At 52.5% G+C, this 13,910-nt stretch overlaps 2 protein-coding genes across 2 annotated transcripts; one reads left to right on the forward strand and one right to left on the reverse strand.

Annotated features, from left to right (window-relative positions):
* Positions 1 to 2,140: 2,140 nt before the first annotated feature.
* LOC123115940 (phosphatidylinositol 4-phosphate 5-kinase 6) lies at positions 2,141 to 5,690 on the forward strand. The gene is made up of 8 exons (XM_044536971.1): positions 2,141 to 3,553; positions 3,679 to 3,846; positions 3,923 to 4,088; positions 4,174 to 4,290; positions 4,375 to 4,568; positions 4,662 to 4,753; positions 4,874 to 4,934; positions 5,085 to 5,690. Exons 1-8 carry the CDS (start codon positions 2,283 to 2,285, stop codon positions 5,374 to 5,376), a joined length of 2,361 nt encoding a protein of 786 aa, XP_044392906.1. The 5' UTR covers positions 2,141 to 2,282; the 3' UTR covers positions 5,377 to 5,690.
* A 728-nt stretch (positions 5,691 to 6,418) lies between these two features.
* On the reverse strand, positions 6,419 to 9,462 carry LOC123111214 (uncharacterized). The gene has a single exon (XM_044531955.1). The coding sequence runs from the start codon at positions 9,321 to 9,323 to the stop codon at positions 6,600 to 6,602; it is 2,724 nt and encodes a 907-aa protein (XP_044387890.1). The 5' UTR covers positions 9,324 to 9,462; the 3' UTR covers positions 6,419 to 6,599.
* Between the last annotated feature and the right edge of the window lie 4,448 nt (positions 9,463 to 13,910).

Raw genomic sequence — 13,910 nt, forward strand, 5'->3', positions numbered from 1 at the left:
CAATGGAGATCCACGGTGGGAAGTGTCTGGTGGCTTGGAACCGCGTATGTCGGCCGAAGGAGCTTGGTGGGCTGGGTATGATAAATCAACATACAGAAGGAATCGCCCTTAGACTTAGATGGGAATGGCTCAGGCGTACCGATAACTCCAAACCTTGGAAAGGCCTGGCCATGTATGTGGACAATGATATGCAAGCGGCTTTCAACAGCTTAGTGCAATGGAAACTGGGCGATGGGAACGAAGTATTGTTTTGGAATGATAGGTGGATCCAGGGACTTCGCATTGCTGAAATTGCGCCGTTGGTGGTAGGACTAGTCAGAACCTAGATTGTGAATAGAAGATTGGCGAGGGAAGGGCTGGCTACAAGCAACTGGATCAATGACATCAAAGGGGAGTTATCCACCGAGGGACTAGTCCAATTCATCCATCTGTGGGAGATCATAAGTGTTGCAAACCTTGACCCCTCAGTGGGAGATCAAGCGATCTGGAAGTGGTCTGCATCTGGACAATACTCGACAACATCTGCATATCATATTATGAACGAGGGTGATGCCAGACTAGGATACGCCAAAGGCCCATGGAAATGTTGGCCCCCCATGGCCTGCAGACTGTTCATGTGGCTGGCCCAGCAACAAAGACTTTGGACCTCGGATAGAAGATTTCAGCATGAGTTACAAGACGCAAAGTCGGTTTGTTTCCTCTGTCACCAAGAGGAAGACTCGATGAATCATATCATGCTCGAGTGTGTATATTCGAGACAAGTGTGGTTCCAATGCTTCAGGTGGGCATAGACTGATTTGCAGATGCTTCCTTCAGTGGCAGAGTTGCTACAGGACTGGTGGCCCACCGCCCGGAAGCGTATCCCCAAGGTATATCGGAAGGGATTCGACTCGCTGGTGCTGTTGATTTGCTGGAATATTTGGAAGCAAAGGAATGGGAGAGTCTTTGGTGGCAGAGACACAAGTAATGAATGGGAACTATCCACGAAGATCTACCAGGAGTTGTGACTTTGGTTAGCGGCAAGAGCGTGGAGTGTACAACACTTATGTGAGTAGTCGTGTATGGTAGGAGTATGCGTGGGAGTCTCAATTGGCATCACCGACTTGTGGGGGACAGAACAATCTTCTTGTAACTATTTATCTCTTCTATAAAGCTTAGGTACGTTCTTGGAGTACTCTAAAAAAACTACTAGATGTGCCTTAGACACACCGATGTTTTTTTTCGAGAGTATGCCAATAGTATACCGTATTTTTATAGAAGATAGAAGTATATGTACAAGAACCCTGACGAGATGCGAATAAGTCGTAGGGAGAACCCACTCAACGCCTACATCCTAGCAGACTACGGCTACTCTCTCGCCAAAGGGTCTAAAGCACCAACTCCGCCTAGTGCGGCCTTCCTCCAATCATCTCTCTTCTCTAGGATCTCTGTCTTAAGTTGTGAAACTGATCTCTGCCTTGCGTTGTTGAGCACTCGTGCATTGCGTTGCTTTCACAGGGCCCATGCAATTAGAATAGTGACGGAGTCGAATCCTCTTCTTAGATTGCCTTTGAAGTGCTTCCTCTGGTCTAGGCACCACTGAAAGACATCTGTAGACGGGTTTGTATGTTGATTCTTCATGTGTTGAAGCATGAATGCCACATCTCTCGAGGGTAACCGCAGTGAGCAAGGATGTGGTCGGGGTTGTCCTTGTCCTGCAGGCATGTGTAGTAGGCCGAAGGGACATCTTGAAAACCGTGCCGAGCTCGACGGTCGAAAGTCTAAAAGCGATATTAACTAGCTAGCCATATGAAGATTTTGCATTTGAGGGGCGTCCAGCTTCGCCAAATGCAATCGGCGGTGGGGGATTAGTTTGCCCCATGCAAAGTCTCTTGTACGTGGAGCTTGCTGTGTATCTTCCCGAAGCGTGACACACCCATGTTTTGACCCAGAGCCCGGCCATGTTTTGTGTTGTGCTGGTGCCCCTCTGCACTGCACTGCACTGCACTGCACTGCTCCCCTATTGTTTAGCAGCAAAGACGGAGCAGAGCAGACAGCCTCCGCGCCGCCCGCGTCCTTCCAAATGTCGCGCCCCCGAGGTCGGCTCGGCACCGTCCTCCCCTCCCGACAACTCCTCCCAGCCCTCCCTACCCACCCAAAACTCGCGACCCCATGCGAAGGACCCGAGACCACGCAGCGTCGACGCCATGCACGCCCTCGTTCCACCTTCAGCTCTGGCTCCGTCCTTGTGATCGACCGCGCGCGGCCGCGTCCTGCACGCTCGCACCTAGCCTATAGCGCCAATGGCGTCGACGGGGAAGAAGATGAACCAGATCCCTGCGCCGGCCGGCCGCCTCTGGGAGGCCAGCATCCGCAAGCTCACCACCATCCGCCGCGGCGCTTCGGCCTTTCCCGCCGCCGTCGCCGGCGTCGACGGCATGGTTGACCCTGCTGGAACCCTCACCGTCACCTCCTCCAGCACCGTCTACCAGTACAGCGGCAGCGAGGACGCCGACGGTGCAGCCGCCGAGGAGGCTGAGGAGGAGGAGGCGGGGTCCTCGCTCGGGGAGCCCAGCCACTCGGAGCAGCTGCTCGACAGCGGGGACTTTTACCAGGGCGACCTGCGCGGGGACCTCCCGCACGGCACCGGCAAGTTCCTCTGGACGGACGGCAGCATGTATGAGGGCGCCTGGCGTTGCGGCCGCGCAGCCGGCCGCGGCAAGTTCTCCTGGCCCTCGGGCGCTACCTACGAGGGCGACCTCGCCGGCGGCTACATGCACGGCCAGGGCACCTACATTGGCGAGTTCGGGGACACCTTCGCCGGGCTCTGGGCCAACAACCTCCGCCACGGCCGCGGCACGCAGGCCTACGCCAACGGCGACGTCTACGACGGCCACTGGCGCGACGGCCTGCAGGACGGTCACGGCCGGTACATCTGGCGCCACGGCCACGAGTACATCGGCACCTGGAAGGCCGGCGAGATGCACGGCTGCGGAACCGTGATCTGGTCAGAAGGCGACCGCTACGACGGCTCCTGGGAGGACGCCAAGCCCATGGGCCAGGGCACGTTCCGGTGGGCCGACGGCGGCATGTACATCGGCACCTGGTGCCAGGAGTCCGGCGTCACGCACGCCAAGGGCGTTTACTACCCGCCGTCTGGAGGCCCCGCGGTGCCCGTGCCCCGGGAGCCCCGCGACGCCATCACCAAGTTGCTGGAGGAGCTGGAGGTTACCGAGGGAAAGACGGTGTCTCTGCTGCCATCGCAGAAGATCCTGACATGGCCCGGGGTGGAGGCCGTGCTGAAGAAGCCTGTGTGGCGGCCGCCGGAGGTCAGCGCCGACCAAGGGAGGGTGTCGGTGTCGAGCGTGCGCCGGAGAAGCAGCGTGTCGGACCTCGACAGTCTCACAGCGGGGGAGGACGGCGTCGAGGATGCCAGCACTCGGGCAGACCGGGCATGGTCGCGGACGCTCTCGTGCATTCGCGCGCCGCCAAGGCCGGGGAAGAAGCAGGGGGAGACCATATCAAAGGGGCACAGGAACTACGAGCTCATGCTCAACTTGCAGCTCGGCATCAGGTCTCTTTCCTTTTCCTCTTCTTCTTGGCTACCACCATCACTGCACTGCATCCATTGCCATTTCCTCTCCGTTGTTGCCGGCTCATCCATTCATATTCATTTTGCCGCCGCCATTGGGTGCACAGGCATGCTGTGGGAAGGCAATCAGCGCCGACATCACTGGATCTCAAATCATCAGCATTTGATCCCAAAGAGAAGGTGTGGACAAGGTTTCCTCCCGAAGGATCCAAGCACACGCCGCCTCACCAATCGTGTGATTTCCGGTGGAAGGACTACTGCCCGTTGGTTTTCAGGTCTGCTGCATGCATGCTGTCTCTCACTTGCTTCCAAACACGGTGCTATAATTTCTTCTTCTGTGATCCGACGCAGGACATTGCGCAAGCTCTTCGACGTCGACCCCGCGGATTACATGATCTCGATATGCGGGGATGATGCGCTCCTGGAGCTCTCATCACCCGGCAAAAGTGGAAGCTTCTTCTACCTCACCAACGACGACAAGTACATGATCAAAACAATGAAGAAAGCAGAGGTCAAGGTAGGTTCTTCTCTCCACCTTAGCTAGCCCACACACACAAGTTTTAAGCATGTCTGAGATGGATTGCGGTTTCGATCATCGACAGGTGCTTCTTAGGATGCTTCCGGCCTATTATAAACACGTCCGCAATTACGACAACACTCTAATAACAAAGTTCTTTGGCCTGCACTGTGTTAAAATCACAGGGGGCATTCAGAAAAAGGTTAGAGGATGCTTGCAGAAATTGGTCAGTGCATTAAGATTCAAGATGATTTTATATATTACTGTAATTTGATATGGAATGCAGGTTCGGTTCGTGATAATGGGGAACCTTTTCTGCTCTCGCTATTCAATCCATCGGCGTTTTGACTTGAAAGGATCTTCGCTTGGGCGCATGACAGACAAGCCCCTTGATCAGATTGACGAAACCACCACGCTCAAGGATCTTGATCTCAATTTCATTTTCCGGTTAGCAGGATCCTGGTTCCAGGAATTCTGCAGGTACTATAAACAATCTTACGTAAAAGAATCACAACTGTATTTGAAGAGACCTAAGTACCCACTATGCTCATGACTCTTTATATTTCTTACCAGGCAAGTGGACAGAGATTGCGAGTTGCTGGAGCAGGAGCGGATCATGGATTACAGTCTTTTGGTCGGCGTTCATTTCAAGGATCGGTGCAAAGATACGTTGCCCCCATGACTGCTTCTTAAAAATACATGCAATTAGAAAACTATTCGGTAGATACGTACATTGGAAGCCACGAGCCTGATTTATTCTTCTTCTTTTTTTTCCCTTCTTACAGACAGCGGCAATGCTGACAATGGCACACCTACTACCACGGATGAAGATTCTGAGCAAAAAAGGTATTTACACCATACATTTTAGAAGCTTTGAAGAATCATAAGATGCTTTACATTGCAGTTTTCCTTTACTCATCTTAGGCTGCTCACTTCATGCCAACTTCTGCATTGCATTCATCTTGATATTGGCAAACATGGACCTCATTTGTGCAGAAAAGCACAAGAAAAACTAGGCATTAGCATGCCCTCAAGGGTGGAGAACATAGTGAGAAATCCTGAAAGTGAATCCCTGCTCATCGGCGAGCCCACGGGTGAATTCCAGGATGTGATCCTCTTCTTCGGGATCATCGACATCCTGCAAGACTACGATATCAGCAAGAAGCTCGAGCATGCCTACAAATCCATGCAGTACGATCCCAACTCCATATCCGCGGTCGACCCGAAGCAGTACTGCAAGCGATTCCGAGACTTCATTTTCAGGGCTTTCGCGGAGGATGTACAGTAGCGACTCCATTGACAAACAGAAAATTTATACTCAAGAGAGCAGACCTTAACAGTTGGCTGGTGATTCTTCTTTGCCCACCATCCAGTATTCTTTTGTAGGTAACATAATCGATTCTTTCGGTTGTAGACGGCAGCACGTTGATATCACAGTGATTTCTTCTTCATGTATGTGTTCATAGATTTTGTACATCTACTGAATCTTCTCTGTGCTTATGTAATTAGATGTAGGGTGACTGTATTCATGCCTGTTGGTATGAAAATCATGTAGAACAGAGACTATTGTTTATGTAACCATTCCCTACTTGTTTTCCTCTTCTTCCAAAGAGCTATTCTTTGCGCATAGGGTCAATTCATCCATCACTGTCAGTTTACCTAGTTACAAACCAAACATATGTCCTTTTACCTAAATTAACCACCAGAAGCTTCTTTTACCAAAATTAACCATTAGAAGCTCACAAACTTGCATTTTAGATCCCAAAAGAAGTTCAGAAAACTGTTTTTGGAATCCCAACAAAAGCTGAAAAACTACAGAGAGAATAGAAGTCCTAACAAGCATGCTAGAGATACTTCCCTCAAAAAAAGCATGCTAGAGATACTCCCTTGTCTGAGTTTATTGGATCTCGTATTTAGGGTCACACTTTGACGATAAATTTCTCATAAAAATAGGAACTATACTATATGTTATAAAAATTATACCGTGGTATTACTCTTTCAAATACACATTGAATATTGGCAAGTTTTAACATGCTTCTAATATCTCCGTTTGAGTTTATTAGTCCTTGTTGTATTTTGGGATAGAATTTGACCAAATATTTGACTAGCAAAATGTTAATGCATGTCATCAAAAAATGTATTGTTGGATTCGTATTTAAATGTAGTTTCAAATGATATTAATTTTTGCTACTTATAGTATTTATAGTTAAAATCATGATTAAAATATATGATCCAAAATATGGACGGGACTAGTGAAACAGGACGGAGGTTACATCGGGATCCCAACGCTCGGAATTCTTATTTTTTTCTTGATAAAGGAAGCTCAGAAATTACAAAGAGAACAAAAGTCCTAAACAATTAGGATGAAAAAACAAGGTCCTACCACATTTGGGATCCCAACGGAAGTTCAGAAACTACACAGAGAACAAAAGTCCTAAAACAATTACAGTTTGTCTACAAACAAGGTCCATGGGACCAGGGCAGGCCACCCTACAATTCTACAAAGTTCTTCTACATATCATGCACGGAGAAGCACCGTGTCACTTGCTCCGTCAGCCAGTCCATTGCGCTTCTCAGTCGGCCCGCTATGCCGATGGATGCCACGACGAGCACAGCAATGTACGCCGAGACCCCGACGACCAGCGCCAGGACGTAGGCAGACGTCCTCACCCTCCTGCAGCTCCCAGCGGCGTATGCACCCATGAGTCCAAACAGGTCCAGGATCATGGCGGCGTGCAGCGCCAAGAGCGCCGGCGGGGTGTCGCTCACCCTCTTGATCAGCAGGAGGACCATGATCACCAGGGACGCCATGAAGGACGTCGCGTTGCAGTAGAAGAAGGCCTTGTACCGGCGGGGGTAGTTGCTCGCGAGAACCGGATCGCCGGCGATGTGGCCGGTCGAGACGACGTCGCCCCAGAGGCCGCCCGGCGGGCTCATCGCGGCCTGGTACGTGACGGCGGCAGCGAGCGCCGCGAGCAGCAGCAGGTATTTGGGCAGCTTCTCGTCCCAGAGATCACGCGTCCCTCCGGCGGCGACGGCCGTGTCATGCCGCCCGTCGCCTCCGGCTTGGTCTTCGACCGCGCCGAGCTTTGACAGGAGCCTCTTCGCAAGTCCTCGCGCTGTCTCCGACAAGACCAGCGTGACCTGGAGAGCGATGCAGAGTAGAACTGCGAATGTCAGAACGAGGACGTAGATCGAGGTCGACACCTTCCGGCAGCTGCCGGCGGCGAAGGCGCCCATGAGGCCGACGAGGTCGAGGATCACGCACACCCGCAGTGCGTAAGACCGTATCCCTCTCGCCGAGAGCTTCCTGTTCACCAGCAGCATGATGACGGCAAGGGACGCGACGAAGGCCGTCGCGTTGCAGTAGAAGAAGGCCACGTAGCGGCGCGGGTAGTTGTCGTTGAGCACCGGGTCGCCGGCGACATGGCCGAGCTTGCTCTCTTGCCAGAAGCCGCCCGGCGGGCCCATGCCAGCTTGGTAGGTGAGGCTCGCCGCAAGGATTGCAAGAAGCAGCAGAAGCTTCCGCCTCTTCTCCAGTGTCCGTTCGACGTCCGCCTCCTCCTCCCCCTGCTCGGGGTGCTCGAACAGCTCCTTGAGCCAGCTGGGTGCGCACTGCTCCATCTTCTCACTCAACGCTTGGATCCATGCCGGGCGAGCCGGCCACACTTCTAACATGAAGACCACGACGTGGATGCCGACGTAGAGGAACACCGGAACGACGAGCAGGGAGACGTACACGGATTTGGACACTTGCCGGCAGCTCCCGGCGGCGTAGGCGCCGATCAGGCCAAACAGGTCCAGGATCATGGCGACCTGCAACGCGCAGTACTTGATCCCCTGGGTGCTGAGTATGTTGCTCAGCAGGAGTATGAGGATGACGAGCGACGCGACGAAGGCGGTAGCATTGCAGTAGAAGAAGGCCAGGTATCGCCGGGGATACGTGATGTGGAGGATCGGGTCGCCGGCGAGGTAGTGGTGGCGACTGTCGGCGGCTGCATCGCCTTGCCAGAAGCCGCCCGGCGGGTTCAGTCCGGCTTGGTATGTGACGCTCGCCGCAAGAATCCCGAGGAGCAGCAGATACATCCGCGACTTCCTCAGAATCTGGTACGCGTCGTCATTGCCGTGCTCGGATGCTCTGCTTTGCTGCTGATTTTGCTGCTCCAAGTCCAATCTCTCAAATTTGTTGAGGTACCTGTCAAGTGCTTGTTGCCAGTCGTGGATCAAATTCTTCACGGGCTCGCACAAGAAGACGAGTGCCTGAATGGCGATGTAGAGGAGAACGGCGGCCACCAGCGCGACGACGTACATGGAGGTCTTGAGGCTCCGGCAGCTCCCGGAGGCGAAGGCGCCCATGAGCCCCACCATGGCCGCGCCCGTGCACACCCAGAGTGCGCATGACCGGAACCCGTGCTGCGTCACGGTGTTGCTCATGAGCAGCATGACGACGACCAGCGACGCGACAAACGCGGTGGTGTTGGAGTAGAAGAAGACCATGAAGCGGGACGGGTGCTGGACGCGGAGCATGGGGTCGCCGGCCAGGTGGTCGCTGTCCTGGCTGCCCGGCCAGAACCCGCCCGGCGTGCTGACACCGGCCTGGTACGTGATGGTCGCCGCCAGCGTCGCGAAGATGAGCAGGTACTTGCGCGCGCGCTCCACTCTGTCGGCCGGCGTGACCTTGTCGCCGCGCGCTGTCGGGGCGAAGAGCACGAAGACGAGGACGTGGGCGGAGACGTAGCAGCCAACCAAGGCGACGAGAACGAAGACGTAGGCGGACATGGCCGCGTCCCTGCAGCTGCCCGCGGCGTAGGCCCCCATGAGACCGAACTGGTCGAGCAGCATGGCGGCCTGGAGCGCGCGCAGCCACCGCCGGCGGTGGCCGAGCGAGCGGACGAGCAGGAGGTTGACGATGACGAGGGAGGCGACGAAGGCGGTGGCGTTGCAGTAGAAGAAGGCCTTGTATCGGCGCGGGTAGGTGACGAGGAGCACCGGGTCGCCGGCGAGACGCGCGCCTCCGTCGGCGCCGTTGTCGGGCCAAAACCCGCCTGGCGGACTCAGCCCCGCGGAGTAGGTGACGGAGGCCGCGAGCGTGGCGAGGAGCAGCACGTACTTGCGCAGCTCCCAGAGGAACTCCGCCTCCGCGGTGGCACTGTCGACGCCGATGCCGGGTCGTGGAACGGCCGGTGCCGTAGCTACCCTCTCGAGGCTAACGTCAAGAGCAGCAGGCGCCGCCATCGCCGGCTCCCGGCGTCTAGAAGTTCAGAGCTCGTGGACGGACGGAGACAGACGCTCGCTCTCGCTTGTTGCGAAGCTCTGAATGTGAGCTGCTCAGTGGCGAAATTGGGGTGGTTTTATTGAGATTTGAGAGCGATGGTCCGTGGTCGCGAGGAATGTTCTTGGATGGTCGCGAGGGGATCGTGGAGATGTCATGCCAATTTCGCGGGAGCGAGGACGCGGTAAGAACGTCGGTCTTGTCACGGCGACGCGGCCGGGGACGGGAGGACGGTGAGTGCGAAGCTATTGACTGCGGTGGCACACTGGTGGCTTTCGGCGGCATCGAAAATACACGGAAAAAGCAAGGTCCGCGCTTACAGGTACTTTCTAATTCGGTCAAGTGATCTATATGAACCTGAATATTTGATCAATTATATAACAATTTTTTTAGTTAGAATATAACAACTAAAAAACTAAAATTGAAAATACATATAATTATTGAATATGATTAAGTAGCAAAATATTACAATTGAAAAGCCTTTTGCAAGCATGATTACGGGTTGAGGTGGTCCTTTTCTCATGCATAATTACATGTTGAGTTAACATAGTTGCATGTTGAGATAAATATGTTTTTTATATATTTAAATTGAGATAAATATGCTAGTATAGTGCTTAGTTATAATAGGATTCCGCCAAGTGATCGATGTCTCGCGGGTATCTCTATCAAATCGTTCGTCTTTGGTTACAGAAGTTGCTAGCCGCAGTTCTTAGAGTAACTCTACAAGGGCAGTCGCGCTATGAAGGTTGGTCACATGATGTAGGAACTTAGATTCGTCATATCCCATTCCACAAATTATTTTCTCGTTTTCTGATTCAAACACTTTGGTTGTCTTCAAAATTAAACATTATCATATCAAGCAATCATGCACATAATTCTTAACATGTTGAATCAACAAAGGGATCTAATTGCATTCGCAAAAAAAACATTACACTGACACATGCAAACCACACATCGCCGGTGTGTGCACGGTCCCATTTCCCTCCTCTGAGGTGCGCGTCGTCCCATCATCTGGAGTTTGCGACCCTAGAACGTATGATCACCATTCACGTCTCCTCCGAAAATGCTCTGATCACTGGATCCATGGGCATTGGGATCCAACATGATGAACCGGTTCTCCTCGATGAACCGATCTTGCGACAATCGTGCCTCCTCAATTTGGAGCCTACGCGCCTCCATCTCTTCATGGCGCCATCTGCTCCCTCGCATAAGATCCTACCTCACCCTCTTTTCATGGATCCTCTTCTCCTCCATCTTCAACCTTTTTTTGCTTCCTCTTCTCGGTTACTCGTTCCTTGATCTCATCAAGTCGTTGATTTTTTCATCGCATCCGCCTCTCCTTGTCTCTTGAGCATCTCCTTCGCTCCCTGGTTATTGTTAAATAAAAATGGAAATGCGTGTTAACTACAAGATGCAGCAACCAAATGTAGTCATTCATAGTGGTATTATTGAAATTGGTACTGATGAAATTGAACTGCACAGTTCATACTTGCACATATAGAACACCACATTGTGAATGACTAGAATAAACAAGGCATACTACGAACAACCAAAGATAGCATTTGAAACTGGACATATGCTAACTACAAACAACCGAACAATCAAAAAACTTTAAAAGAGGCATATGCTAGCTATAACAGGCTTAACAACAAGCAAATATATGCATTCCTATCGGTATGTTTAAAACTGGATTGATGAAATGTACTGCACATTAAATAATTGCACATATAGAGCATCACATTGTGAACAACTGAAATAAACAAGGCATACTGCAAACAACCAGATATAGCAATTAGAACTGGACATATTCTCACTACACTACAAAAGGGACTCGACAAAACAAATCATGGGTTTCCCCCTGTGAAGTGGCACGACAAAACAAATCATGGGTTTCCTCACTTCTCACAGATGGGCTCATTCTCGTGGGAAGAGCACATACCCTGGATGCGCTCTATGTTGTCGCAGATGGGCTCCTTCCCCTTGGAAGAGCACAACTGTAGGGTGCCCTCCCTGATGTCGCAGACGGGCGCTTTCCCCTTGGAAGAGCGGATGGACTCTTTCCCCTTGGAAGAGCCGGAGAGGGTGCCCTCCTCGTGGTCGCCATCTATGAGGTCTGACTTGGAAGCTGTGGGTCCCAAGCCAGCGCCGCAGAACGTGTCCTTCAGAAATGACAAAAGGGGCTCGATGGCGATGTAGAATGGCAAATTGTTGACAGCGAGTGAGGGAGTCCTGGACTAAGGGGTCCTCGGGCGTCCGGCCTGTTGGACATGGGCCGGACTAATGGGTTGTGAAGATACAAGACCGAAGACTCTCTCCCATGTCCGGATGGGACTCTCCTTGGCGACCACGTATGAAGATTCCTTTCTCTGTAACCGACTTTGTACAACCCTAGTCCCCTCCGGTGTCTATATAAACCGGAGGGCTTAGTCCGGAAACAGATACAGTCATATAGGCTAGACTTCTAGGGTGTTAGCCATTACGATCTCGTGGTAGATCAACTCTTGTAACACTCATATCATCAAGATCAATCAAGCAGGAAGTAGGATATTACCTCCATAGAGAGGGCCCGAACCTGGGTAAACATTGTGTCCCCCGTCTCCTGTTACCATCGACCTTAGACGCACAGTTCGGGACCCCCTACCTGAGATACGCCGGTTTTGACACCGACATTGGTGCTTTCATTGAGAGTTCCACTGTGTCGTCTCCAAAAGTTTTGATGGCTCCTTCAATCGTCAACAATGATGCTGTCCAACGGGAAACCTTCCTCCCCGGACAGATCTTCGTGTTTGGCGGCTTCGCACTGCGGGCCAACTCGCTTGGCCATCTAGAGCAGATCGACAGCTACGCCCCTGGCCATCAGGTCAGATTTGGGAGCCTGAACTATGTCGCGGACATCCGCGGAGACTTGATCTTCGATGGATTTGAGACCACGGAAGCCGCTCCCTATCCCTATGATGAACATGATTTAAATCTGTCATCGGACCATACTCAGGAAATTGCACCTGTAACCGCTCCAGCCTTAGATCCGGAGCAGATCGCGCCATTCGAGAACAGGAAGCTCAACCCCGCCACGGAAGCCGCAGACTCCGTGGCGTTGGAGCCGCACACAGACCTAACCTCGGGTGATATCTGTGTCTTCGGAACCTCGGACTCATATCTGGTGATAGTTCCGAACCATGTGCGTCCGCTTATGTCGAGCTGGATCGGTCATCGATCGCCGAATTCAGCGCAGCGGACATCTTCCGACACTCGCCTTTAGGCGACGTTCTGAACTCATTAAAAACATGTCCTTAGCGGGGGGACTCACGAGCGAATTATGTCTGGTTCGAACTGGAGGCTGATGACGGGGAATTTCGCTTCCCACCTGCCACCCACTACATAGCCACTGTCGAGGACTTAATCGACATGCTCGATTATGGCTCCGAAGACATCGACGGTATGGACGACGATGGAGATGAGGAGCATGGACAAAACCCGCCGTTTACCGGAAGCTGGACAACCACTTCTTTGTACGACGTATACATGGTGGATACACCCAAAGAGAATAATGGTGAGGACAAGGAAAGTCCAGTTGAGGATGAGCCCCCTAAGACACAACCAAAGCGCCAGCGTTAGCGGCGCCGCTCTAAATCCCGCCGCAGCAAGGACAACAACACAGTCACAGGAGACGACCACACTCTGGATGGTGCCGAAGACAGAGAAGATCTCAACGAACAAACGGCCGAAATAGGATGATCGGGAAGATGGGCAAGTTATCCCTGATGAACAAGCCATAAACGACGACTCGGAGGGCAGCACTTATCTTCCACCCACCGAGGATGAGGCAAGCCTTGGCAACGAGGATTTTATCGTGCCTGAGGAACCTCTCGAGCAAGAGTGCTTTAACCGCCAGCTAATAGCCACTGCAAGGAGCCTGAAAAAGAAGCAGCAACAGCTTCAAGCTAATCAAGATCTGCTCAACAATAGATGGACTGATGTCCTGGCAGCCGAAGAATACGGCCTTAAGCGCCCAGCCAAAAGCTACCCGAAGCGAAAATTGCTACCTTAGTTCGATGATGAGGCGCTGGAGCTCGTACCATCATCGCGCAATGCGGCTGACCGACCACCACACGGTCAGGATAAAGCGGCAACTCAAGCCGAACACCAGACCTCCCCACCTCGCCATAAAGGCAGGGATAAAACATCTCGGGGTTACAAATATGACCTTCAGCAAGACCTAGATAGTAGAGCAGGACATACAAGATAGATCTACGAAACGCGAGGACGTGCCTCGACATGCGATGACGGCTACCTATTCGGATGTGACAAACCTAGTCACGCCCGGGCCGAAAACCGCAGACGAACTCCATCGGAGCTACGTCGCGATGCGACCCGATATAGGGCGCCGCACACCCTCTTTGCTTCACTGACGAAGTAATGGATCATGAATTCCCAGAAGGGTTTAAACCTGTAAATATCAAATCATACGATGGAACAACCGATCCCGCGGTATGGATCGAGGATTTTATTCTCCACATCCATATGGCCCGCGGAGATGATCTTCACGCCAT

Source organism: Triticum aestivum, chromosome 5B (assembly GCF_018294505.1).
Source record: "Triticum aestivum cultivar Chinese Spring chromosome 5B, IWGSC CS RefSeq v2.1, whole genome shotgun sequence".
Classification (NCBI taxonomy): domain Eukaryota; kingdom Viridiplantae; phylum Streptophyta; class Magnoliopsida; order Poales; family Poaceae; genus Triticum; species Triticum aestivum.